Genomic DNA, 26,770 nt, shown 5'->3' on the forward strand with positions numbered 1-26,770 from the left:
AAGCCTGAAGGCCCTTTCTTTTACTTTTTATTACTATTATTATTATGTTGTTGTTTTTTTGTTTTTGTTTTTTTTTTTTTACAGAGGAGCTGAGTAAAATGTAAATTCAAAGCAGAGCTATTATTAAATAGGGAATAATCATGCAAATGATGTGTCACCAAACCCACTGAGGAGCAAATAATGACACATGTAATGTCTCTCTTAAAAACAGGTCGTGCAGGTCGGAATTAAGACAAAAAGCCGAGCGGGCTGGAATTCCTCTCCGTGGCCGAGCTGCCAGGTGAGCGTGTCGCTGCTCTGCGGTGTGCCCTGCGCGGCGCGGCGCTGCGCTGCTCTGCTCGCCTCGCCTCTCCTCGCCCCTCCCATCCCTCCGCTCCAGCTCTCCTCTGTGCTGCTCACCAATAAAGCGCTTTTTGTCCAGGGAGTCGGCACTTGAGCGCATTCCTTGACGTGGAGGTCGGTGTACCTCTCCAAGGATTTGATGAAGCCCGTTCGTTGATAAGTTCGATACGCTCACACAGGCTTGTGTTTGAGAGAGAAAGAGAGCGAGCGCACACACGGAAAGCCTACAAGCTCTGGAGTTATATCTGTGAACTGCGCCGCTTGGATAAAGACAGAGGCGCGACTGCGCTCCGTATTTCACTTCTTCGAAGTTCAGGGTAAGAGTCTCCTGCTTTGACTGATTCAATGAGGATCCAGGCTGCATGTGTTTCAGGGTTTAACGCTCTGATCGAGATCGAGAGGTGCGTAAAAACGCGTGGACGCGTGTGTGTTGACAAATACGGGCTGGGTGGAAAATGACTGACATTAGGAACGTTTCAACAGTTTTAAACAGAACTCGAACTCGACATTAAGTCCGTCAACTTTAAAGTATAATCCAGTTCTGCTGATTAAAGCTATATTCTTCACAGCTCCCTTCACAAAAACATACAAAAAGTGTTTCTGTCCTGCTCAGCATTGAGTTCTCGTTACGAGTTCACGTTGGGTGCTTTTGACGCACCGTGTCTTACTGGAATAATAACCCGTCTTTAGGTTTTCTTTAAATGTGCACAGCCTCCCTTTTAAAATGCAAGAAAAAAAAACATGCTGTAGCTCTTTGTAGACACACCAACCTGAGCTGCAGGGACTTACCAGATGTAACAAGTTTTATCAGCAACGTAGGACCCGACTAATGCTTCAGGTATCGAGGATTAGACAAAGTTGTATTGTGTTGGTTTTTAAAACTCGAGCGTGCGCCCGGAGCAGAAGGAGCCGTCGGGGCGGTAATGAGGCGGGCTGGTGTTGGACCGCAGGACGCCGTGCAGCACGCAGGGGCCGAGCCGAGTGTCTAGACCGCACCGAGCCGAGCTCACCGCAGAGGACAGCTGTTTTTGGACCCACATGGGGAACGTCCCACTACAGAAAAGTTCAACAAGACAGGGGCGTCAAAGCCTATTTCTGTATTTCAGCGCGCACCAGGTCAAAAACAGATCATCTTTTCCACCGTATCACACGTGGAGTACTGATATGATGTCACCAAATCATCACAGCAGCTGATCACACAGTTTGTTAAGCGTCTGTGCTGTTCACTGGCACTGAGAGTACAGAAAAGTGACAATGCCAAGAAAAACCATCAGTGATTGATTGGTTTCAGGCTGCTAAGAACAAAAACACATCCAGAGGTGTTCCCGGCACATCATATGATGGATGTAAGGAAATGACTTGGTGCATACACTGAATCTGGGGCCAAGTTTCAGTCATAGGCGGCGATATTAAACGTGTCTATCAACAGCTGCTACTGTTGTAAAATGGATGGAACGTCTTTGTCATTATTAGGATAAATAAATCTGACTGGAGCGTGGAAGATTTCCAAACCCCGGATTAAACGCTGAACAACTCAATCGTTTGATTTCTCGGAGAGAAGCGGATGAAGATGTGGGGAAGGGCGACGCGCTGAAAATTAGCCGGTCCTCCTTCAACATGTGCACAGCAGAGCAAACGAGAGATGAGGTCAAATTCCTTAAAGATTAAATCTCTGAGTGACCGACTCCACCAATAAACTAACGGCCAATAAAGTGACATGACTCAACGCGCTTAGAGCCAATCTCTGCCCCCTCAAAAAAGGCCACAGAGAACTCTGATTGCATCTGTTTTTTTCCCCCTGATAACATCATCTTATCTTTCTCAATATTAATATAAACTTTGATTCTGAGAGAGGGAGCGTCATCTACAAAAGAATCTCTTGAAAGACTTCTTGAAAATGAAAAAAAAAAAACAAGACCTCGACTGAGAAGCAGCGATCAGTACCTGCTTTCTTTTAAGCTTCCATCTGAGGTGCTTAATTCATGTAAGAGCAGTCTTCTGACTCCAGCTTTCAGTCAGATTAACATCTTTTACACTGCCCCCACAAACAGGCACAGGAAAATCGCCTGATCTTTCCTGGGGGCTAAACAGGCGGTGTAAACTGCTCCAATGGCCCCGCTATTAACCCCCTGCACCAGTGTATACCGCTTGTTTCCTCGCCATGTGTTTCCTCACAGCCTGTCATTATGCTATAGGAGAAGCTACCGTGTCATTGACAGTATATAATGGTGGTAATTGGTTTATATTAGGCTACCAGACACAGCAGCAGCCCCAGGAGGCCAATTATCCGTCACTAATGTGGAAGAACTTTCTGGCTGCACAGATTGTAACACTTACAGTACAAGAGAGCGGCTGTGCCAGTCAGCACGGTTGTTTTCTGTCTGCGGAGCTGCACAACACGGCACCCTCAAAGAAGTCTGAGGGGAGACCGTGATGTGACGAGCAGAAGTGTTTACTACGTCTCCTCCTCCTGAACGTGAAATTAAAGTCAAAGTTTGTCAAAATATTAGCTAGCGATGCAGATGGGACACACAGGGTGAATGATCCCCTCCCAGCAGGACCTTTCTTGAACTCAAAAGGGGCACGTTGTAGTTTTGGAGAAGAAATTCAAACACAGAATTTTTATATTCACAATATCAATGAGGTAATGATACAGTTAATTTGTTCAGGCATAAAGAAAATCAGTCAACAAAAATCTTTCTCTTCTGATTAAACTTTCTTACCCAAAAACTACATATTGCACCTTTAAATGCTGGCCTGTGGACAGGAAGGTGAAGGAGCCCTTCTGCAATTAAACCCAATTTAAACAATTACGCACAGCCGCGGGGTCGCACCGCTGTGACAGTCGTGTCGAAAACCGCATGACCCATCCAGGATCTGGATTCTTACATTGTGTCAGATTGTCCTTCCATCACTTGCTCTTTTTTTGTTTTTACAAAATCAAGGCTGGCATTTCATTATCTGTGGCAAAGAGCTCGGGTGATAAAGAGCACTGATGTCTAAATCTGGATTATTGACGGCTGTGTTGAGACATGACTCAAAGATCTGACGGACATCTCTTTATATGTGGCGGACCCTGCCACCCTTCTAGCTTTAAACAGTGTTCTTTGAACCTTATTTCCTCTGAGAACAGCTTATTTATTTAGTTATGGAAAAAAGGGTTCGAAAATCAGTTTGTATTATTACCTGATTGATCTTTTGTGGCCAATATCAGACAACTGATTTGTTGGTCGGGCCTATACTTAACACTTCATTCTAAGTGTCGCCACCTTTTTGTCTTTTTTCAAATCGATAGCGGAGGGTTTTCACATCCTATCGGCTGAGCTCCGTTTTACACCAATTAGGGGCAGTGCCTGAAGCATCTTACCCTCCGCATCAGAGGGATTAGGGGGTTAAAAGTCAGATGCCGAGGCGAGGAGGCCTGGGGAAGGGAGGAGAGGGGGGGATATAGGGAGGTGGAGGTAGGAGAGGGAGGACGAGAGCGGGGCACTCACGCAGCAGGCGGGGAGAGGGGAGGCGACAGGGCAGAAAGTTGGAATAAGTGTGCGAACATGTGTGTGTTTGTTTTTCCTTCAAGGACGTGAAAAGTGAGGGGCTCATCAAATGTAGCAAGGGGTCTGTGCGAGCGAGAATTCAAGATGTTCACCCCTCCTCAGGTGCAGCACAGAAGGGGACGAGGGGGCGTTCCCCGGTCGATAATTAAGATCTGGAGCCGCTCTCTAGAAGTGGCGTCTTGAGTAAAACCCCCGGCTTCAAAGGCCTCAGCCTCACACATCAATGCTGACCCAGCGGTATGCAGAGGCAAACCCCATCCCGTACGCCTGCCAAGCTAAATTGAAGAAGAGCTTGCCGATGCAGCCAAATGATGCGTTCAGAAGAACCACTTCAAAACCTTGCATAAATATACACACACACACACACACTCATGCGAAGGAAGGGATCTGCGGGCTTTGGAGTGCCCCAGCTTGAGCTCAAACCCCAAGTAACGGCTGTTCTCCGTGTCCACAGACGCACACATGCTCGCCGGCGTCAAGATTTTTACCAGCTTGTCCATCTTCTAAAACAAAGAATCAAAGGACCTACTCTCAAAACTTACATTAAACAAAAAAATCCTGCCTTTTTTTTAAACCTAGGTTGGAAAATCTGCTGGTAGCCAAACCCCCCCCACCCAAATTCCTAAACCAACTCCGGTGAAGTACGAGTGGGAGACATTTGGAGAATGAGAGAGGGAGGATGAGAGGGAGGATGCTCATCCCAGAAAGCCACCACAAATTGCTGCATTTCAGTGGGGCTGTGAAAAAAGAGAAACGGCTCTTAATCTAAGGTTGTAATTACCTCTGGCCAGCACTGTAATTAGGAAATGAGCCTTGAACTAGATCTTACTGGGCAAGAGCAAAGCAAGGGCACATGAGCGCACACACACACACAGATACACACACACATGCCTACACTGTTTGACCAAAACCAGAAGTGGCGAAAACCAATCTCAGTTTGAGAGAAAGGTCAAATATTAAACCGCCGTGATGAACATATGCTCTTACCAAATATGGACTGAACGATAAGATGGTAGAGTCTATTCGGCGGGCTGTGTGTCCCTGTAGGTAGGCGTGTGTCCGCTCACCATCAGGTCACAGAACGTGGTGGCATTCAACACACACTCGCTGTACGTACAATCGGACACGTACGCGCAGAGTCTGGCTCTTACGCTGCGTCGGCCGATGTCGGAGCGCTATTTCCGTCGCAGGCCAGGGACACAAATAGTGTTTTTATCTGCTTCTGTTTGCGCCGTCAGAGAGCAGGCGGCAATCTGCATGCATACGTGCCTGCATGTGTGTGTCTCAGTGCCACCGGGTATCAGCTCGGAATCTCAATCAGTCAACGGCGCAATCAACGGCTGTGAGAGGTTGTGACAGCCACAAGTCACAGCTTGTCACCCGCGCACATATTCAACGCACAAGTGCACACCTACGGCGAAACATGGAGCTTCTCTCGTGTTTATCCCAACCCTCCTCTGCAGGTTTAGGGGCTTGGATTTGATGTTCCCAGCTATAATTTGGACAAATTGTTGGCAGCTCTAAGATGATGCCACTACAAAGTGGTTCTAACATTAACGTCAGGCCTGCTCTGCGCTGTTCTGCTTCGGGGGAGATGAAAACAGATGGGGGGAAGAGAAAGGGGGTGACACAGCAGGGGAGAGAGAGAGAGAGAGAGAGAGAGAGAGAGAGAGAGAGAGAGAGAGAGAGAAAAGGAGAAACAGAGGAGACGATATTTATGTTTAACAGATGAACACAGAGGAAGGACGAAAATTACAGTGGACGGAAAGGCTGAAAAGTATCAAGGAAAGAGAGCAGGACAAGAATAGACGCTTCAAAAGAGAGTAAATATGAACGTAAACCAATAATGCTGAAAAGAGAGAAAATAAGAGGCGAGGGTAGGTTAAAAGATACGGCCAGTGTGCACTCCATACAAATTAAAGACCACGGAAAAGATGTGGAGGAGGAAGCCGGAGCTATTAAGGCTCTCCAAGATAGGAATATTGTTGTTCCAGTTTTTTTTTTCCTCTTTAAAAAAAACTGCTGCAGTCATTCGCGGAGCTGTGCGGTAAAGACGATATGCATCTATTTTGAGTGTCAAGTTCCACTTAAAAAGCTAAATATTTACAGAGGCAGCTGAGAGATTGTCTGAGAGGGAGACACGGTGACCTTGTAAACTGACCGCGGCGGGGTCAGGGCACGCTTGCGAGTGATCCGTCGCCATCACCAGTAAACATGCATCATCACATTTACGCGTATAGATTAAGGGAAAGTATGCAAATAACCCCCAAAAACATGCAATGAGCTCACACAGAGCACATGAACAACAGCGTCTGAGCAGCGGTGCCAAACACCTCAGACAAATAAACAAACGGACGCAGAGTGCAGAGAAGGCCTCAAAGCGGGCCGGCGGACTGTGACGGGTTATTTTCAAATGCAAAACAAAGCACTGTATGCGGATGCAGTGTGTGCTGCAGTGCGTGTATGCAAAGCAAAGTGTGGTTTCAGGTGTTACACAATCAGGTACATCACGTGATCTGGTCCTCATTCTGTTTTCCGATCTCCGCGGCTGCTTGACTCAGAGCTTTGGTATATGAAATATGGGACTTAAAAACACACTGCTTCGTGGAAACCTACTGGAAGTCTGTATTCAGCATGGATAGGTGTCAAGTTACGCGGAAGGGAGAAGAAAAAGAAAGATATACTGTGTGCATCTCAGCTAAATATCTCTGAGACTGTTCCATGACCAGGCCTTAAATCAATTAAATGGAAATGTACAAAGTCTGCCATTAGAAGGAAAATGTGGGAGCTGCTTTTGGCCGAACGCCTCCCGCTAATAAAACATCTATCAAGTGGTCACTTTATGTGTGGGTTTTCCCAAAGCTGGCTCAAACCCGCGCTCAAAAATAACATCCAATGCTGTATTTATACAAAGCAACAAACACGCGAATGCACACATAAATCGCTCTGTGGTCGCGGATAATGATACGCTAATCATTAAAATCACACAACAGAGGTCAATACGGCCATTTGGGGCTGCTATAAAATTAAAAGCTTTTTTTGGCTTTAAAAAACACAGCTATTGAGACAGTGTTTATCGAAATTGATTATTTTGTCCAACAAACAGATAAAAAACCCAAAGACCCGTAAATAAGCTTGAACCAGAAAGTGTTTTCCCTAAAAAATTTTAATTAAATTTTCTTTCCATCGAGTGATAGAATAATAACCCTAATCACAGCAGCTCTAAAACACACACACCTGATCAAAACACTAACTGAAGAAAAGCACTGAAAATGAACAAAGCTGTGCAAATCTCTCAGAGTTTTTGTCAAACTGATACACGCACGACTTCTGACGCTCTGCTCACCCAACAGCTCAGAAGGGTGAAACTCAATTAATCTTGCAGATCATACCAGAGGCTGCGTTATAAACACCGTCAGCTTAAGTCACTATCTACAAACACACACACACACACATTTTCTGGCCACGGCTGATGGGCTGATACCGCAGCACAAGGAGCTGACAGACTGGAGAGTGGTCGGCCTGCATTCTTCCTCTCCCGCTCTGTCATTCTCTTGTGCTGCCACATGGCCTGCCGGTGCTCAGCACGCTCCCGCACACAGCTGGAATCCAACCAATTAACGGGGAAAAAAACTTCCTGTTTGGCTTGCAGGTCATTAACGATGCATGACAGAAGGAGGAGGAGGGGGGGATGGGATGGGGGGGGCTGGACCCAGAAACATTGCAACATATTTGGCTAACAGGTACAACTATTGTTTTATTTTCCAGGGAACTGAAACTGACGAAAAAGTGGCGCAAGAGTAGAGGAGGAGACTTCTTCACTGGGTGAGTGAGGCGTGGAATTAAATCTGACAGTTTTATGTGTCATTATGAAAAAGATGTGGCCAGCTACTAATGCAAACACATTGTCAGCAATCATCGCAATGCAGTTTGTGAAAGATTACATCAGAAACACCAACATAATAGTACACTCCTTTGATTATCTGCATCCAGGAGTCCAGACCGCACGCTGTTGGCGGTCCTTATTGTGTTAACCGTAACACCCTGCTTCCTCAATAGGGTCCTTTCACACAGCTCTGAGCCTCTTAACAAGACTGGCAGGAGAACAAGAGCGGCTCTCTTAACACACACACGGCATTTAATAGATACAGTGAGGCTGTGTAGGGTTACAGACAGAGGGAAGGAAGTAATGGAGTTTACTGTGCCTGTCGGATTGCTCAACTTGTGGCAGAAGTGGGTTGAATGTGGGCCTCTTGTTAACATCCACAGAGTACCCAAGTCACCCTTTGCTACTCCGGGAAAAATACTGCATGTAGTTTTTCAGGCAAACAGTATTTTTAAAGTTTTCTTAAATTAAATATGTTTCGTCAATATTTGGTTTTAAATGGATTACATTAATAAATTATTCTCATTTGAAACAACCACAACAAAACAAGCTGCCATCAACTTAAATAACATTACACAGGGCAAGTTAGCATTTAGCAAGTTTAAATTGTGAATCGAGTCTTTAACGACATTACAAGAGTAACATAAATACACTTAAACTTTGCAATAATGACACACAGAGAGAGAATTTAGTTTTTATGCTACATGAACGCAGTGTTTTCCACACATATGCTTTACTTGGGCAGTCCACCAAGGTACATTAACGGGCACCCGAGTAAATTTTACCAGAGTAAAGCATTTTTTTCAGGACTACTTTGTTTTCTTTTTTCATCTGACCGAGAAACCAGCAGCATCTATAATCAATCAACTAGCGGACAATCTGCCCTCGCTTTTCCTCTCTCACCTACTGTCACATGCACACAGCCAATGCATGTGAAGAACTAACAATATAACAAATATTTAGTTTCTTTAAGTAAAGAGGAGGGGTGCTGTTGTGTGCCGCCCACCCAAAGCAGCGGTGGGGTAAAGAAATGAAAACAAATAAACCACCTATACGTTTGCGCTGGGGTCCGGTTACTGTCTGTTATTGCGTCACTGGTGGAAACTGTCGCTCTGATTCTCTGCTCCACTTTACACACCCCTCCTGACCCCTCGCCCTCTGTCCTGCCTCATTCCTGTGTTATGCTAGTCGTCAATGAGCTGTGACAGGGACTGTGAGGGCTTGTAAAGACACACACACACACACAGGACGAGACTGTAGCCTCGGGCTTCTGGACGCACACCGCTACACTCGCTAATTGCCTTACAGTTCCCTCAGCCCCAGTCTGCCCTTTAGGGAAAACAAGAGAAGAAGAGAGTTCTTCTTCTGGAGTTGACTTTGGGCCCAAACATGTGCACATATTCCTCAGGTTGAGTGAATTATGTGCTGTGCAGGCAATGCTTCAATGTACAGTGGACACACTGGCTCTGTTTCTGGCTTAATCCTGAGTTTCAGCATCAAAGCTTGTACACAGTACGATGATTTACAGCGCAAATTTGATATGTGTATATATTTCCTGTGAGAGTGTGTGTGTTTTACCTGCCATTACCTTACTACACATCTGCGCACACCTAATGTTTTTGAATATCTATCAAAATATGAGACATGTGAGAAGTAAGCCAAAAGTCTGTGTGTTTCCCCTCAATGCGACCCGAGGCTGCGTGTGTTAAACTGCTAAAAATGAAGGTAAAACGCTAACACAAAAATTCAATGCGTTGCTCATTAACCTCCTGACACCATGACAACCGTGTATAATTGTCAGTTAATAATGTTAATAATTCTACCTAAAAGCAAACACAGAAGAGCAAACAAAGGGTACCCACTGACATTCAGATAACTCTACCACACACCAAAAACTCATTGACATCAGAACACACACACACGCAGGCAGGTCACACATGTGTGTGAGCAAACACACACAGGTATGCATTGTTCTGTGTTACAGGTTGGCTCAGGTATCTGCTGTAGCCACTTAATGATGTGTATGAACGGATGTGAGAGCAAACGCACTGTACTTTATTTAGACAAACTGCTACGATAACAAAGCATCATTCATTCGTTCCCTCCCCCCTCCCTCTCTGTCAGCTCATTTCTCTGTATAGTATTTGAAAGTGTGACTAACCAATAAGGAACAGACATGCACAGGTCATTGACAGTGACTGCATAGTTCAGCGCTTCCTCATAACCAATTTGCAAGTGATGCTACTGTTTTCATAAATTTGCTTTCACTGTTTTACATTAATTTCCATCAAGTATGAAAATCAACTAACAGAATATTGAGACTTGCTCCAGCTGTAAACATGAAGCCCGCATTGATTTTTGCCCAAACAGTTTTTATAAGGTAATGAGGCGCAGTGTTTTCAAATCAAACTGAACTTTACTTGCATTACCACTACTGCAACAATATCATGTGTTAGGGATTACACCACTCCAGCAAGTTCAACAGGTCTGCCGCTACATTTTGAAACTGTGTAGAAATGAAAACGGAGCAAAGTCTGTCTGCACTTGTCAGTCTTAAACTTTGTCAGGAGCACAGTGAAATCAAACACAATGTGTTGTTAAAGAGCTTAAAACCGTGACATGGTTCTTTAAAGTGCATTAAATGGACGCAGTAGGCCTGGGTGAAGCTGGAGTACGACTGAGTCCACATTGTATTGATTGATGCCATCTGACGAAAAAAAATGTGCTAAGAATTCCTTCAGGCAGTTCAATGCATCATTGTATTCAGCAGATATTGGCTGTGTACACTGACACCCTGAAGTTCAAGAGGGTTTACTTGTTTATTCCCCCTCCGCCCTCCTCCCCCTTTCTCCTCCCCCGCCTTGTTTGTGCTGGATGTCAGGATTCGTCTGGTAGTGCACACCTGTTGCAGGCAAATTGCAGAGCTGTTGAGGGTCAGCGTTGATGCCTTAACAGACACTTGCTGACTGATGTCTGTATACCCGCTGAGATAAGATGGCAAGGCTCACCTGTTTAATCAGGAGAGTATGCAGGTCAAATGAGGGATTACTGACACTGATGCTGATGTTGGCTGATGGGAACTTGTCATTTAGAATCAAATGCAGACGATACAGGAAATAAGTGTTCTCTAGGGAATGACATGATCAAATTAGTCAAATTGGATGTTTGTAGAAGAAGTCACTTTGAATAACTCAACAAAATCACTCGAATAAACCAGCGAACATTCTGGTTCGGGAGGGCACCTGAGGGCGTCGGAGGGGAGGCATGTCAGTGTCGGGGAGGGGGGAGGAATCTGTGACAGCCACCTCAGCGCTGGCTGCAGCTTCACAACAAATTCCTCTGTGACATCCTAATCAGCACCAGTGATCTGAGTTTCACGTTTATCATTGCATGTGTGCCACATGTCTGAGGTGCTATCAGAGGAAAAAACCCGCAGGGCAGAGGGACTTGAAAAATCACAAACGGTAACTCTTGAGAAAGGAGGGGGTGTGCTGCTGGGGGCCTGAAAAACAGGTAGCACCGCAGATGCCTGACTTTAAAGGAAGTAGGTTGTATAGAAACAAATGAGGAAACTTCCACTAGTGTAGGATTTGGTAGACATCTAAATGATTCTTTACAACCCTAATTCCCAAAAAGCTGGGATGACTTATATAAAAAGAATACGCAATCATTTGCAAACAAACTGTTCAGCGATAAAGGCTCCTGAGCCCAGAACCTTTCTTTTGATCAACTGAGTCTTTTGATGGTGGCCCTTTTATACCTAGTCATGATACTATCACCTGTTACCAATGAACCTGTTTACCTGTGGATTGATCCAAACAGGTGTTTTGCCGCATCGCACAACTTTCCCCGTCTTTTCTTGCCCCTGTCCCAACCTGTTTGGAACATGCTGCTGCTATCAAATTCAGAAAAGGCGTATATTTACACAAAACAATTAAGTAAATGAGGTAACCCGATAAATACATTGCTTTTGTACTGTTTTCCACTGAGTGTATCAAAAAAAAAATCAAAACGTTTATGGAATTGTGGTTGCACATGACTGAATATGGCCGTGACCCAATCTTGATTCCAAACCATACTCAAGTCATGACAAGATGGACCACAAAACTTGTCATGAGTAGTAAGCAAATAAGTCATCACTCAGTTTATCAAAACATCTCTTGCTTTGATCCTCTACCCAACACAGCAATCACGTCACATCTTTTGTTCCTTTAGATGTCAACAGGGTCCAACAGCTTAAAATTCCTCACCTGGCTTGTTGTTAATGAAACTGAACACATGGTTGCTGTTTGTATTAGTTACCTTATATTTTGAGTAATTAAGATACCGTGCAGTTATGTGTCTGCTTAAAAAAGAAAATGTGACACAAAACAATGTTTTAAAGCTCAGTAACAATAACATATAACATAACTTGTTGCTTGCGTTTTATCTGATAGTCAACAAATTTTTATCTTAAATTTTATCAAGTGTATTAAGAATTGGTTTCCAGCTCTGAAAAAAAAAAAAAAAAAAGTCTGCTAATGGCAACCTGGCAACCGTTAATGTCAAACCCTGAAAACCTCACACAAACAAAAGGCGTTGAGTAATGAGCGAATATGACCTGCTTTTAATCTTTCTTTGTCTAGAGACGCTTGGCTGAATGTAGAAAGTGTAAAATTTTGTTGTACATCTTGATCTTCAAAATTTCCGCACATAATCCGATTGAAAAACCGCTAACAAGGTTTGAGTTTGTCCGTGTCCCTTCCAAGTCCACATGTTTCTATGCCGAGCCGCGTTTCAACACGGTAAACAAGTTGATGTTTACCTGTCAGCACAGCTCCAAGTTTCTGTTTGCCGCTCGTTTACTTTAGCCTCAAGCTCTCTCAAGGCATCTGCGTAATGAACACTTTGGCAGCTACATAGTTGCCACGAGGCCCTGCAGGGTTATTTTGGCAGGTGGAGGAGACGTGCCTCCATCGGATTCCACTCATACTCCTGCCAGGTACGTGAATAAACCTGAGAGCGAGGACAGAGGTGAGCGGAGAGGCAACCGAAGGCGTTCGAAATATTTGTGCGATGTGTCAAGCAACAGTCAGCAGCACGTCTGCACGAGAAACGTCCGAGCTTTGATGGAAATGCGGTCGGACTGCAGTCACCGAGCGGCTGCTGTATGTAAAAGAGCAAGTGGAAAAGACATTCCGGATGTACAGACAGAGGAGCAGACGGGTAGACGGATAATTTGCGAGTGTTTTTTTAGTGAGTACGTGTGACACTGTTTGTCTAACAAGGATAGTCAGCCTGCCAGTCATTGTGCGCGCCAGCCGCCTGGCTAACGCACACCCTCTCATTGAGCTGAGCTCAAATTTGAACTCTTACACGGTGCTGTTGCAACAAAGGACAAAGGTAACAACCACTGTCAACATCCCGTCTGTCGCTTGATCTTTTATACAAAGAGACTAAGAATGAAGTTTATAGTTGAAGGCAGCCAGTGATTCCAGCTCTCTCTGCTCCTTTTTTTTTTTTTTTTTAAATCCTTGCAGCGCTGGTAAATAACGTTAGTGAATCCTGACAATTAGAGCTAAGCGAAGTTGTCGCAAGGTGACAAACTAGCACCGCAGTCATGTTGGAGCTCGAATGAATGTCAGATGTGTACGCAGAGGTTTTTGGAGTGTGTGCATTACTGCGGGCTTGTGGCGGAGTGATAAAACTGGTCAATCCAGCCACCTCAAACCACAAGCACACAGGCAGCACAAACGATTCCCTGTCCCCGCTCAAGGCTCGGAGTTTTCTCAGGTGTTTTTGAGGGAGCCTTTTTGAAACTCTGCCCGAGACCATGCCTTGGACAAAGCTAGAGCCAGAGTCAGTGAGCCAGACAGTACAATAAAGTTTTGATTCTTGGAGGAGGCAGGAATAGTCCTGGAGAGAGTCCAGCTTTGTGACACTAGTATGTCGTATTTACCGTTTCCTGGCAATGGGGTCCTTTCAAGCTCGTTCGACTGTGACTGCTGCAGTCGTGTGATTTGCTGCTGCGTTTGAGAGAGAGGCATCGAGGTGTTGTTTGTTTTTCTACGCCACTCGGCTGTGACTTATTCAAGCTAGGTCAAACGATAGACACTGTAGATTAGTGGGGTCGTGCTGCTGAAGTCACCTACAGCGGGAGCGGGATAAGACAGGCAAGAAAGTTGTAGGTGCAAGCACAGCAGAGAAGTAGGAAAACAGATGAAAACTCAGGTGGTTAGTGGTGCATTGAAATCCTCTGCGTCTGTGTAATGTGAGAGCCCTGTGGCGAAGATCTCGGCCAGATGTGTGTGTGTGTGTGTGTGTGTGTGTGTGTGTGTGTGTGTGCGTGCCTACGAAAGAAATGCAAACTGTGACCTAAATGACTACCTCTCCCAGGAGAACACAGGGCAGGGCAGAGGGATGAAAGATGTGTCAGTGTTGAGACATCAGCTCACTGGACAAAACAAGAGGCCGCTGTGTGAAAGAAGAAGGCTTCTTCAGCCGGTGCGTCCCTGTGTCTCCCCTCATGTGAGCCTTTATGAAAACAAAAATCAAGTCTAGCATCCACAGCACCATCCGTCATATCCCTCAGCAATACAACAAAAGGAAATGGTCCACATTTCCTCTTGGAACTCGTAGTGCCTGACCTCTTCGCTCTGAAGCTCAGAGGAGGTGGAACTAGGCTCGCAGACGTGCTGTTGCTGAGTCCCAGTTCTGGTCAGATTTGGCTGCCCGGCCGCCGAACCTCTGCCTGCTTCCGCTCCCCTCTCGCCTGCGCACAGCCGGCTGAGGCGCATGTCGCGTCATTTACTCAGACACACTTCAGAGGTTTTGGGTTTCACGCTGCCCCGGAGGAGCAAAGAAGGCACCTGTTGTGGAGATGAGGATCAGCAAGTTTCAGGTGTGTGTGTGTGTGTGTGTGTGTGTGTGTGTGTGTGTGTGTGTGTGTGTAACTAGAGCTGGGTGTGTTGCCCTGTTATCTGTGTTGTCGGAGCCACAGTTACAACAGAGGACACAGAATACTGAGCAGCGGTGGAAACACTAATCTAAAAGCTGACCTCTGACCTCAAGGAGTCGCTCTCTGCTTCGCTGCATCATCGGCTTTTGTTGGTTTGATGCTATCAGGAGAGATTGTTCGGCCATCACAGCCTCTCTATTTTTTTTTTTTTGCTCTTTAGTGTTAAAATTTCACAATCAAGCCGCAACTACCTACTTGGACCTCAAAATCAGATCCCGATTTCCCCGTATCCCTCCGACAGTGCAGCAGATATTCACTGTTTTGCTATTCCACTGCCCTCCCACTCACCCCTGGTATGTATATTATGCTCTCTTTCAAGTCCCCCAGCTGCAAACTCTAATGGTAATACTTCACTCTGTACTTACAAGCAGGTCTGGTCAAAACCATAAATCCTGTGATGAAAAGGGCCACCCCTCACACCAATAGTAGGGTGCTTTCAGACTCATTTGGATGTTCAAAAAAAAAAAAAAAAAGCGTAGAATGAGAGAAGAACGGTGATTTAACATCTGTAACCAGAAAGCAGGCTGACAGGAACATGTCTCTCGGATAAGTGGTTGTTTGCGTTAATTAAAACAGCAACACTGTTGACATCAATAAGCTCTGGCGGGGGCCAGTGCATGCTGGATGTGACTATTTCAGGATCTTTTTTCTTGTGGTATAGGGCCGAAATCAGTTGGAAAGCTTTGTTTGTGCAGCACACTGTTAAACTACGACAGGCCATAATCCCCCTTCATACCACTACAAAGCATAGCAATGATGCTGCGGCTTCAAGACGAGTATTGCCAGTGACAGACATAGTAAAACTATCATCTTTCTTTCATTCCACATGTCCTCCTCTCCCCCGTCTGTGTTTGTATTCTGCCTGCTTGATTGACCTTAAATGTGAGTGCATTTTTGGAAAGGCATATTCATCTCTCTCCTTTTTTTAGCAGAGCTGCTACTGGCGTTACATACGGTTCACGCAGCTGTTCCTTCATATTCGGGCACCTAATCTGTTGTTTGTCAAACCTGAGCATGTGAGATATATCTTAGATCAAACACAGAAAGTTGCAGCCTTACGTTCAGGTGTTCGGTATTACATGACTTAGAACTTCAGGAAAATAAATCTGCTTCCTTGTTTGCTGCCAAACTGCCCAAGCACCCCAAGAGCCCCGTAAATGGAAAACCCTGGATGAAGATCAACAGTCAAGTGTTGCTCTCTTACTCCTCACATTTCCATCTCCAAACATGCCTGCCTTTCTGATCCTTTTTGATCCACGCATAAAGCGCGGCATTACATTAAAAGTTGCGTTGGCTCATGCCATCAACAATGAAAAACTCTTGCAGAGTGTGCGCCGACAGACGCGCATTATTAACATTTTTAAGTAATCTTTTGAGCTGCGGATATTCTACACAACTCTTGTTTCCCCTTGCGTATTCTCTCTTGACCCCTTTGTCATGCTGATGAATAGCCCCACTGGATTGTGGATAACAGAGTCCAGCTGTGGCATGGACTGACAGTAGGAAGGGATGGGAAATAGGGAGCGTGTGTTTGTGTCGGGGATGGGGAAAAAAAAAGAGGGCAAAAATAGAAAGACAGACACGGGCGGTCAGAGGGCTCACGTCAGCCTTCATCACCAGCTTTTGTGTGCCTCAGTTATCATTTACAACCAGTGTGTCACGTCCTTGTGCTACTGCTGTAAATCTATTGAAGCAGCTGTACCTGCACACTGTAGATCATGCTCTAATGCACATACCACAAGCGTTGTTCCTTTAACAGATAAAGCCCCTGAAAAGAAAGGGCCTCTTTAATGGGAGTATGCACTCTGTAGCGCGCAGCCTTATCCCCTTACTGTGACTTGGCGTGGTGCCCCCCTGTGGTCTCCGGCCCGGCCCACTGTATTATGCAAGTGCACAGTGACCTGCAACTCCTCCGTACACATGCACTGCAAATTTTTTTTTTTTTTTGCCCTCCCTTGTACTCTTCATTGCCCCTCAGTGTTGGCCTTCAGCTCTGAAGATAAGGGCTCTTGACGCTTGGCCTGCCGGGATTTAATTGCCGAAGCCCACTTCACCCTCCCAAAGCGGGGCCTTATCCAGCTCTCCACCCCGGTGCCCCTGCTGACAGAAACCTGCTTTTGTCTCCGCTGTTCCCCCCTGCTTGTGTTTTCTTTTCCGCGTCATCTTGAAAGGAAAGAAAAAGTGGGATAAGGAGTGAGCTGAGGGAAAGGGGAAAATGCTTTTCTTCCTTTCGCCTCCTGTTATTGCCTGTTTAATTTGTCTCTTCAATGGGGCTGACCATGTATTCCACTCAGTGTTGCGCAAAGACGTTCCCATGCATTTTTCTTTGTACTCGCTCCTCGCTGTTTCTGGCCCGCGTGTTCATCAGCCAACACGTTTTATTCTAATACAAACCCACAAACCTAGACTCGAGCTGAAAGAAAACACAGATGCAAGAACAATCATTATGTAACAAATCCGGTCACAAAGATGTTTGCACTCTTATTTGTATAAGCAGCACCATCATTCATCCAATCCATCGTCTGTTTATAAACCCAGAAAGACTCCCCGTTAATCTCTAAATGCCAAGCCAGTGAGACAGACGAGCTCACTTTTTCAAACTCAGCTGCTGCCTGTCTCAGGAATGTCTCAACAAGCGCGCAGGGGAGAGAAAAGGAAATTACAACTCAAGAGAGGAGGAGGAAGGCGAGGGGGGGGGGGGGGGGGGGGGGGGGGTTCATTCCTGCTTGCTCAGGATGACAAGCCTGTCTTTCTACTATCTCCCTCTGGGCACTCCGACGGCATTCACTGCATTGGAGTTACTCAGCCCCGCAGTATCCTGTGCATCCATACTGCAGTGACGCCACAATAGTGTATTATCTTACCTCCACTGATAAGACCTCCACAAGTCACTCGCATCCAAAAAGAAAGAACACAGGAGGATCTAAGTGATCAAGCTCGGGTTTATCTGTGATCTGGCAGCATTCACTGCCTGCGCCACAGTTTCTCCTCCACTGAGTTATCAGATGTGCCTGGCCCAGTTTGGAATGAGGCACACTCAAATAAACATTCAGCTCCGGGGAGCTACGGTAGAATCACCACGTTGGGTTTCTAAGAAAAATATTCTCAGTTTTATCTGCATAGCTCGCTCTCCTCTCATGACTGCCTTGATGTTGCTGTGTGTTCTGGCACTGCACCCTCATACCCGTCTCAGACCCTGATATAATGTACCAAAGTCAAGCTTCTCCATCTCCGGAAAGGAATGAGATCGGATTTTTGGAACTTCTCTCATACAAACAAGTGAAGTGCATGAAGTGTTTGTTCTGAACAGGCGGCCCTTTCACACGAAGCATGAGTGGGTACATATACATGCCGTATCCTGCGCTGAAACCCCCCCCACACACACACACACACACAGTGATGATATGAACCCGAGACCATCAGCATACGCTCCAGCTGTTCCTCAATTCTCCCGAACCCCTTCATCTCCTGTTTATCTTCCCAAATCCTTTTGTTTTCCCTTGCTTCATACACTTACACAGCACGGCAGCCACACTTTTTCTACACTATTTTCCCTCCTCCATCTGCGTCCCTCATCATTTATGGGGCCTGTAACGAACCAGCCGTTGACTTCAGTTATTATTGATTGCTACAGTTAAAACTTTTATTTCCAACAGAAGCAGGTAAAATGCTCTTGCCTTCTCCTCCGCTACTGAGGCATGACTCAAAAATTCTTCACAACTCAGTACTTGTAATTACTCACCCGTCAAAGTTCCCCCAGGCACTGAGTGTAAATTATGGGATAACTGCAACCCCTTCCCCACTGCTGCCCATTCAGCTGTAGCAAACTATCGCCATCAGATGTTATCCGTTACTCTCTGGACAAGACTTTCCACAAACAATTACAACGCTAAGTGGGTCCAACTTTTACATATGGCTGCCAAAGTTAAGTTAAAGTTTTCTGTGCCGTTAGCAGGTGCCGACTCTGTAAGCTAGTTTGCCGCTTTGCTCAATCAAGCCTTGAGGCTTTGAGTAGGGTCATTTCTACGGCATCTGGCTCCACTGGGTAACAGTTCTGCTATGTCTGAAATAGTTATCCGGATAATAAGGGTAACGTGTTGGCAGCGGAGCTTGAGCAAATGCCACGATTGCTTTTAGTTACAGGAGAAGGAAAAATAAGAGATCAGGGAATCTGTCCAAAGAGGCTGCAATTTCAAGGAGAAGGGGAAAGGAAAGTATGCTGAAAGAGAAGGAAAATAAATGCCATAGCTGTGGTCCGATGAGATGATACCGGACCTTACTTTGCCTCTCTAATGCACCCCTCAAAACTCTTGATCTCCTCTCCAAGCTGACATTTGAGGCGGACATTTTTTTACTGTATAAAGAGAATGTTTCATCAAAAAGAAAGGAAAGAGAAGCGAATGGATTTTAAAATGAGAGACTGTTTAAGTTGGCAGCAGTTCTGATGCTACTGTAACATGTACTCGGCCTAACTTAATTTGGTGGCACTGACGTCTATTCACTCTATTCTATTTTCTCTTTCTTTTTCCGTTTCTCAAACAAAGACACTATAAGAGCTTTGTGTATTTTCAAATAGTTGTATGAACACTATTTTCCATATTATGCTACCTAAGACTATTTTCATTGTCAATTATTCTGCTGATTATTTTTGCGATTAACTGATTGAATGTTTTGTCTAAAAAATGGAAGAAAGTGGTGAAACATTTCAATCAGCGCTTCCCAAAGCCCAAAATGACATCCTCAAATGTCTTGATTTATTCACAAGTGAAATATATTCAATTTACTGTCAAAAATAAGTAAAGAAACCAGAGATTTTTTACTTTATTTCAGAAAATAGATGACATTGAAGCAGTTTACAAGAAAAACAATTAACATCTGCAGTACTTCACAGGATAAGAAAATGGTTCCAACACAGGAAAGAAAATTAGAGAAATAAAATATCCAAAGCAACTTCTGAGACTTTTCTGGTGAGACGGGCCACAACCTGAGGTACACAGTGAGAGAACAGAATGTTCTCTATGTGTGCGCTCCATCTGTGTTAAACTGTAAGTCACATACTTGGCTTCTCATTCAGGTATTTGTGCAGTGCAGACATCAACAACTGCACCATTTAAGGCCCTAAAATAAGCTCCCTCAGGCATTCAAGTCGACCAACATCTAGTACTTGAGGGTGTCATCCATCATAAACAAAAACACGCTATCCTCACTCATCATCAATACATTTGGATCGAGATATTAAACAAAGGTAAAGCAGGAAGCCAGGGAATTGAGTGTATTTGTAAAAATCAGGCCAGGGTGTCACCGCTCAAGGAGTACGACCAAAAAAAGTATTTCGTGACAGGACAGACCACTGTCTAAAGATGAGAAATGGTCAACAGATTGAGATGTTACCTCGTCCCCCAAGGCCATTTCACTCAACACAAGATGATAAACTGACACACAGACTCAGCAACTAGTTTCTTCATCTCCCCTCTTTCTTCTCTCTTTTCCCTTTTTCTTTTTGCCCTTTCAAGTACTGTGTTGATGCTGTAGCGGTATGTTTGTTTTGTCGGGCTTGGACTCTGGTGAAATGGGTCTATATCACAGGATGTTATCTTCCTGATGATCGACTCTCTTCAGCTTTTAACAGTTTTAGAGACATTTGCCTGGCAAGGAGCAGTCAAACTGCGTACTGACAACATAGAAAGTGTGTGTTATTTATATACCGTCTATAGTCAGGGAAGCAGCTCGGGGCTATCAGAGAAGCTCTTCTCCAAGTTTAGAATGCCACAAAGTAAATCATCCACTGATTTGTGGCCACATGCAGCATGGCAGACATACAGCCACATGAAGTTGACACGGTATGGTTATGTGAAACTGGAGAGGGCAGAGCAGTGTTTATGGTGAATCATTCAGAGGGCGTATGTGAAGATTTCCACTGTTTCAGAGACTCTGGAGAGAGATATATATTCACTCTGTTTTTACTTTGATACATCATCTCAGAAACAAAACAAGTTGGACTTTTATATTGCTGCTGTGTGTCCGTGTGTTTCATAAGCTATGGAGTCTCTCATAAACACAGAGAACAGGGAACTGTGACCCTAATATAACCACAGAGTGTATTTGAATTACAGGAAATAGCAGTGAATAGCCACTTACAATACAAACACCAATACACGTGTTATCATATATACATACTATACACATGTTGGCATCTGTAGGATCATTACAGAAATAAGCAATGGTTTTGTCATGCCATAGTACTATCCTTTCTATTCTATTACACAGATCACTGCAGGGAGAATGTGGCACTCCTTTAGCCAGAAAAGTGTGGCATGATGCCACTATGTCAACTTTTTCCCCAGCTATAGCAGAAAAGCCTGATGTCACAGCTACAGCCCTATTGTTTGAGAGAACTTGTGACAAAAGACTGCCTTTGATCACTGGCTATGCATAGTTAAACCTTTGTTATTTCACTCCTTCAAACACATTAAAGAACCACATAGTAAATCAATAGCTGACCGTGGCTGTTTCAGAAACAAGACTATACAAGAAAAAGAAAGTCAACATTGTGCTGTATATATCACACATTTATTGGTGCAAAAGCTGGATGTGCTCAAACTCAAACAGGGACCTCATAAAATTATCTGTACCACTTTTTACAATCTCTGGACAATCTGTCACCACTTGCTGTATGTTTAACTGAATGGTCATTGACTCTTCATTTCTTCTCTTGTTTTAGGCTGAGCCTGGAGAGAGAAAGAGTCTACACCATGAAGGTCTTTCTCACTCCACTGATGCCCTTTCTGCTCTTCCTCATCCTGCCTGATGGCACCTTGTCCAGTGACTGCCCAGAGGGTTGCTCCTGTTCCCCGCCACAATCCATCTTGTGTTACATGAGACGTTCCCCTACCATTCCCAAGGGAGTGTCTCCTTCCACAAAGAGCCTCTACCTCTTTTCCAATGGCATTGAGGAGTTGACAACTGAGGACTTTGAGGGTCTGGAGAACTTAGAAATGCTGGACCTCAGTCAAAACAAATTGACTGAACTTCCCGAGAGGGTGTTTGAACATTTGGCCTCTTTGAGAAACCTGGACTTGTCCTCCAACCAGATTACCCACATTTCAGAGGAATGCTTCCAGGGCATGGCACTGCTTGAGCGTCTTTATCTGTATAGCAATCTTATTGTGACCATTCACCCTGCAGCCTTTAATGGCTTGGAGAACCTGCTGGAACTCAAGCTGCAGGGAAACCAGTTAACATCTCTTCCTGCTCTTTCAATGCCCCAACTGCTGCTGCTGGACCTCCGCTTTAATGTCTTACCCGACTTGGGTCCTTCAGATCTCCAGACCCCAAACCTGGAGTCACTCAAATTGGGTGGTGTTGGGCTCACCAGCCTAAATGAGGAGCTCATGGGTAGTCTCAAGAACCTCCATGAACTGGACATATCAGGGAACCAACTTGAATCCTTCCCCTCAGTGCTAAAGGAGACCCCAGGGCTGATTCACCTTAGCCTTGCTGGCAACCCAATGGGTCCTCTCAAGGTTCAGGACCTTCAGAACCTTGGAGAGCTGCAGGAGTTGGATATCAGCAGCCTCAGTCTGCAGGGCCTTCCTGAAGAGTTTTCCCAGCTCCTACCCCACCTCAGAAAGCTCACAGTAGCAGAGAACCCTTTCAACTGCCTCTGCACCTTAGCGTGGTTCCCTAGATGGCTGAGAGCCCAAAGCATCACCCTGGAAAGAACAGAGGAGACCCGCTGCCATTTCCCACCGAGCAATGCTGGAAAGGTATTGGAACGACTGGAGCACAGGGATTTTGGCTGTCCTACCACAACTACAGTCACCACTACTACTTTGAAAACTACTACTACCCTGCCTGTCCCTGTCACGACCGTCCCAAGTACTACTAGAGCTATTCCAGTCCAGAGGGACAGCGACAACCCCCCATACAAAGATGAGGACTCTGCCCTGCTGCCTGTCCCTGCATCCCCCAGTAGCACCAGCATAGATCGCATTGTGGACCATTTCTGTCCCCCTCACACCTGTCTGAATGGTGGTACTTGTCGTTTGGACCAGGATGGTCAGGTAGAGTGTACCTGCCCACATGGCACATCTGGCATGTATTGTGAAACCCAAAAGCATCACCTGCCTTCACCACCTGAAGCTGAAATCCCCATGGCAACTGTCTCTGTAGACACACCAGACATCAGCTCACATCAAGCAACCGCAACTTCAATCCTGCTGGACCTGCACCGATACATTGAAATGCGGCCTTACATCCGTGGAATACGCCTAACCTACCGCAACCTCTCTGGGCCAGACCGCAGGCCAATTCAACTCAGCCTGCCATCTTCCTTTCCAGAGTACAGACTCAGAGGCCTGAAGCCCAACTCCACCTATGCCGTGTGTGCCAGTCCACTAGGTGCCCCTAGCGGCATGGACAGTGTCTGCACTGAGGCCCAGACAGCAGCTGAAAGCATCAGAGGCCCTGATGCACAGTTTGATGACCAGAAACTGACCACAATGCTGGTGCCTGCTATCGCCATATTGCTGCTTCTGGTCCTGATAGCAATAGTGGTGGGAGTGGTATGCTATCTTCGCAGGAAGAGGGCCAAGGGCCACATGGACCTAGAATGTGAGCCCTCACAGCTAGAGTTGGACGGAGTTAAGGCTGGCTTAGACAATGGGGCACTGCCTCAAAAACAGCCTCAACTCATCCCTGAACCTGCTGTTCAGAATGGCAATCTGGAGTATGAGGTGTTGCTACTACAGGATCACTGTACATCAAATAACAATACATCCACACACAAGCCTTCGTACTTTTGACACCTGGCTTGGACTACACAAACTTTTCCTCTCTGGTGAAATGCAGAGAGCAGCAACTGCTGTTGTGAGAAAGGAAGACATCGTATTAGCCAGCCAACCAGCAAAGGGGAAACTGGACATGTATTTAACTAAATGCTCCCCCGCTGTCTAAGGAGACATTAAACAAGTTCAAGAACATTCAAAAGCATTGACATTGCCCCTCCTCAATTAACTTGCTGCTCCTGCTTCAGTAATATTTCCTCACTGACATTGCTGGAATGGCCACCTATTAGCCCCTATGCTGTGATGCTGAGACTGAAGCTGAGCTGTCACTGGCTGAAACTATGGGTTAAGGGACACAGTGACCTCATGCCCTCCTTTATCTGTTCATAAAGGGGAGTGCACTGAAGTGGGGTTACACTGCCTTCCCTCCTCTCTTCACAACAGCTCATCTAAACACTATTGTCAAGTGTTTTTGCTGCATGTTGTAACTCCTCAGTACTAGCCCAAAGGGATCAGTGCTTGCTGTGAATGACCATTAAGGCACCAAATGAAGTTATGTAGAGAAAATAGCTGATGCTTGTATTGCTTTATTTGGCTCTAAAACTCTTGTGATTTTTTTGTATGTATGTTTTTTTTATACTTTTGTCTGTTATTTTTTTATTGTGCAACATTGTGACTTTTAACAGCCCTCTATACCCTCCTCCCCCCACCTCTTGTGACTAACAGACAAAACAGCAGATTAAAATCTTTGAAGATTAAAACTCGTTTGGTACCAGCAAAGTCAATCAAAGGGCTTTGCCCCCAGAATGTCAGACAGTCTAAGTAGATGTGAGTCTGGACAGACTCAAGACTAAATCCCCCTTCTCGATTCTGAAGCCCTCAGCCTGCTTTACCATCACAAAGGGAGAAGGTAAGCAGGATTACAAAAGGTACAGAGGGAAGCAGTTTACTGAAGCTCTTCTGTTTCAGTGCTACATTGAGTTACAACCAGGCTGAAGCTTGCCAAATTGCAGTAAGCACTCACATGACTACACCACAGCTAAAGAGAACTTCAGAGATTTTATTTATTATTTATACTCCCTGCAAGGGAAACTCTGTTTTATCCCTCAACCACAGTTCACATACAACATACCACTTGGCCTGGCCCACAATAAGCAAAGCAAATAGTGGTTGTGTATTGTGTTTCCGCTGAGTAAAAATAGCCTGCTCAGTGCACTCCTGTACACAATTTCTACTTGGAACTTCGGGTGCCAGTTTTGCTCACTTGCACCTAACGAGACTATTGAAAGGCTGGACGCGCAGCTCAGCAAACTTCACAGTGTTAATACTGTTGTACGCAGGATGACGAGACTTGTAACTGTAGGGTTTCTATTGCAGACACAGCGTTCTCAGATCTAAATCTGTGAATACAGAGGAAAGGACTGAAAAGTACCTGTGTGTGTGTGTGTGTGTGTGTGTGTGTGCGCACGCGTGTCAACTTCAGTGATAATGCAAGTACATGTTCAGTCTTGTGCAAAGACCTGCAGACATCAAGTTACTATCAGTTACCCCCTCTTTGTGCCCACATGCCTTTGCATTACATTAAGCCCCAAACAACTCAAACACACCAAAGACACATCTGTGAATGTCTGTAAAGTTACCTGTGTACAGTATTCCCAGTGCACAATTACCAGATACACACACACACACACACACACACACACACACACACACACACACACACACAAAACAATCAAGCAATGCAACTGGAATATTTGTCTGTAAAATAAAATACATTGAAGATAACCAAAAGTATTTTCAATGTGATTGTTAATATTTCCCTGTTTATTTTGGGAAGCTCTTTTTTGTCATTTGATGCTTTTTTATATATAATTCTGTGAACTTATTTGTACAAATGGAAAAGTGATACTATCATTAAATGATTATCCGAAAATAAAAACAAGGCCAAGCTGTCTTCTTTGTAGTTTCAACCTTTTGCTTGTAAGAGGAAGGATTTGATTGACAAGCAAAGGGTGGATTATGTTTGCCATCAACTTCCCTCTCTTTTAGGCCATCACTCAACGGGCTGAGGGGAGAGATCACAGGAGGGGGAGTCCAGGAAAGAGTAAGAGAGGGGAACAAAGGTAGAACAAAGGTAGAAGAACAGTTACTGTTAGCTTCTATTTGGTCTTACAATTGGATACATTGGAATTTTGACCTGATCTGACCGGATCATCATGTTACTTAGACTTCCTTATTAAGGAAACAGAAATGTCATGGTCATCCATCTATTATAGTGGACCTATTGAAAGTCAGAAAGATTAGCCTATACTATGGTTTAAATGCGTCAAATCATTCAGGCGCCTCGCATGATTTCCAGGATGACGTGATGGATTGCAAAGTATCTCAGTGTTCTACAAAAACATTTCATTTTTTTTTTTTTGCTGCTTACAGTGCACCACCACCAAAATGTTTACAAGTATGTCTAATGTGTGTTTTGAGTGGGTGAGAGGCCTTGGAGTTCTTCCTTAACAGCAGTGAGCCGGAGGCAAAGTGGAAATAAAGATTATGATTGAAAACAGTCAGGTTAAGGTTGTAAGTAGATTTAACCACTGTGAATGACTCACTGGTCTAAACCTAATGGGTGAGCATTGTTTGTAAACCCACACAATAAACAGGCTGACCACCCATGTGTTTTATAGGTAGGATGCTGGAAGGGGATTGATGCAGCATGCACACACACACACATGCCCACACCTACAAACAAAATGCGCAAACATACTGGCCCAAAGCCGGGAGCTGTTGTGCAAGGTCCCACGCTAACAACACAAACATATAAAACAGCACCACTCCTGTCATGCAGGGCCTATTACCTTTATTTGCTCATAGGGAGCAAACTTCCTAGTTAAATAACAGGAGAAACATACACTGCCTGAAGGTCAATAGACTCTAATTTCTTTGTCCTTCCTCCTGTTTTAACCTCCATGTGTCCTGACTTTTTGAATGTTCATTAACCGGATATATGCACATTTTTCAAGTCGTAAAGCCCGTTTTTAAGCCAAACACAAATGGCAAGCTGGAGAGCACAATAGATGGGGCTTAATTGCAAGCATATGTGTGTATAATGGAGGGACTCCAGGTAAAAGGACGGATAGGATACAAAGATGATGTCAGATAAGCATAATGCCTGCAGCTGAAAGAATGCATGCATGTTTCTGTCCTGCTT

At 44.9% G+C, this 26,770-nt stretch overlaps 2 protein-coding genes across 3 annotated transcripts in view; one reads left to right on the forward strand and one right to left on the reverse strand.

The window, feature by feature from the left end:
* coro7 (coronin 7) overlaps window positions 1–26,770 on the reverse strand; it is a 112,091-nt gene that overhangs the window by 29,435 nt on the left and 55,886 nt on the right. The gene's annotated exons all lie outside the window — the stretch shown is intronic.
* On the forward strand, window positions 406–25,350 carry vasnb (vasorin b). Of its 2 annotated transcripts, none has more exons than XM_037089609.1 (3): window positions 406–659; window positions 7,665–7,721; window positions 21,501–25,350. In XM_037089609.1, the coding sequence occupies exon 3, from the start codon at window positions 21,532–21,534 to the stop codon at window positions 23,581–23,583; it is 2,052 nt and encodes a 683-aa protein (XP_036945504.1). In that variant the 5' UTR covers window positions 406–659; window positions 7,665–7,721; window positions 21,501–21,531; the 3' UTR covers window positions 23,584–25,350. The 2 variants fall into 2 exon arrangements, with proteins under 2 accessions (XP_036945504.1, XP_036945503.1); XM_037089608.1 differs by having other exon boundaries at window positions 627–743.

This window comes from Acanthopagrus latus, chromosome 23 (assembly GCF_904848185.1).
Source record: "Acanthopagrus latus isolate v.2019 chromosome 23, fAcaLat1.1, whole genome shotgun sequence".
Lineage (NCBI taxonomy): Eukaryota > Metazoa > Chordata > Actinopteri > Spariformes > Sparidae > Acanthopagrus > Acanthopagrus latus.

Coding starts and splice junctions, on each gene's coding strand:
- vasnb (XM_037089608.1), top strand. CDS start 688: ATGAGGATCCAGGCTGCATGTGTTTCAGGGTTTAACGCTCTGATCGAG. Junction 744..7,664: donor GCTCTGATCGAGATCGAGAG/GTGCGTAAAAAC, acceptor TTTATTTTCCAG/GGAACTGAAACTGACGAAAA. Junction 7,722..21,500: donor GGAGGAGACTTCTTCACTGG/GTGAGTGAGGCG, acceptor CTCTTGTTTTAG/GCTGAGCCTGGAGAGAGAAA.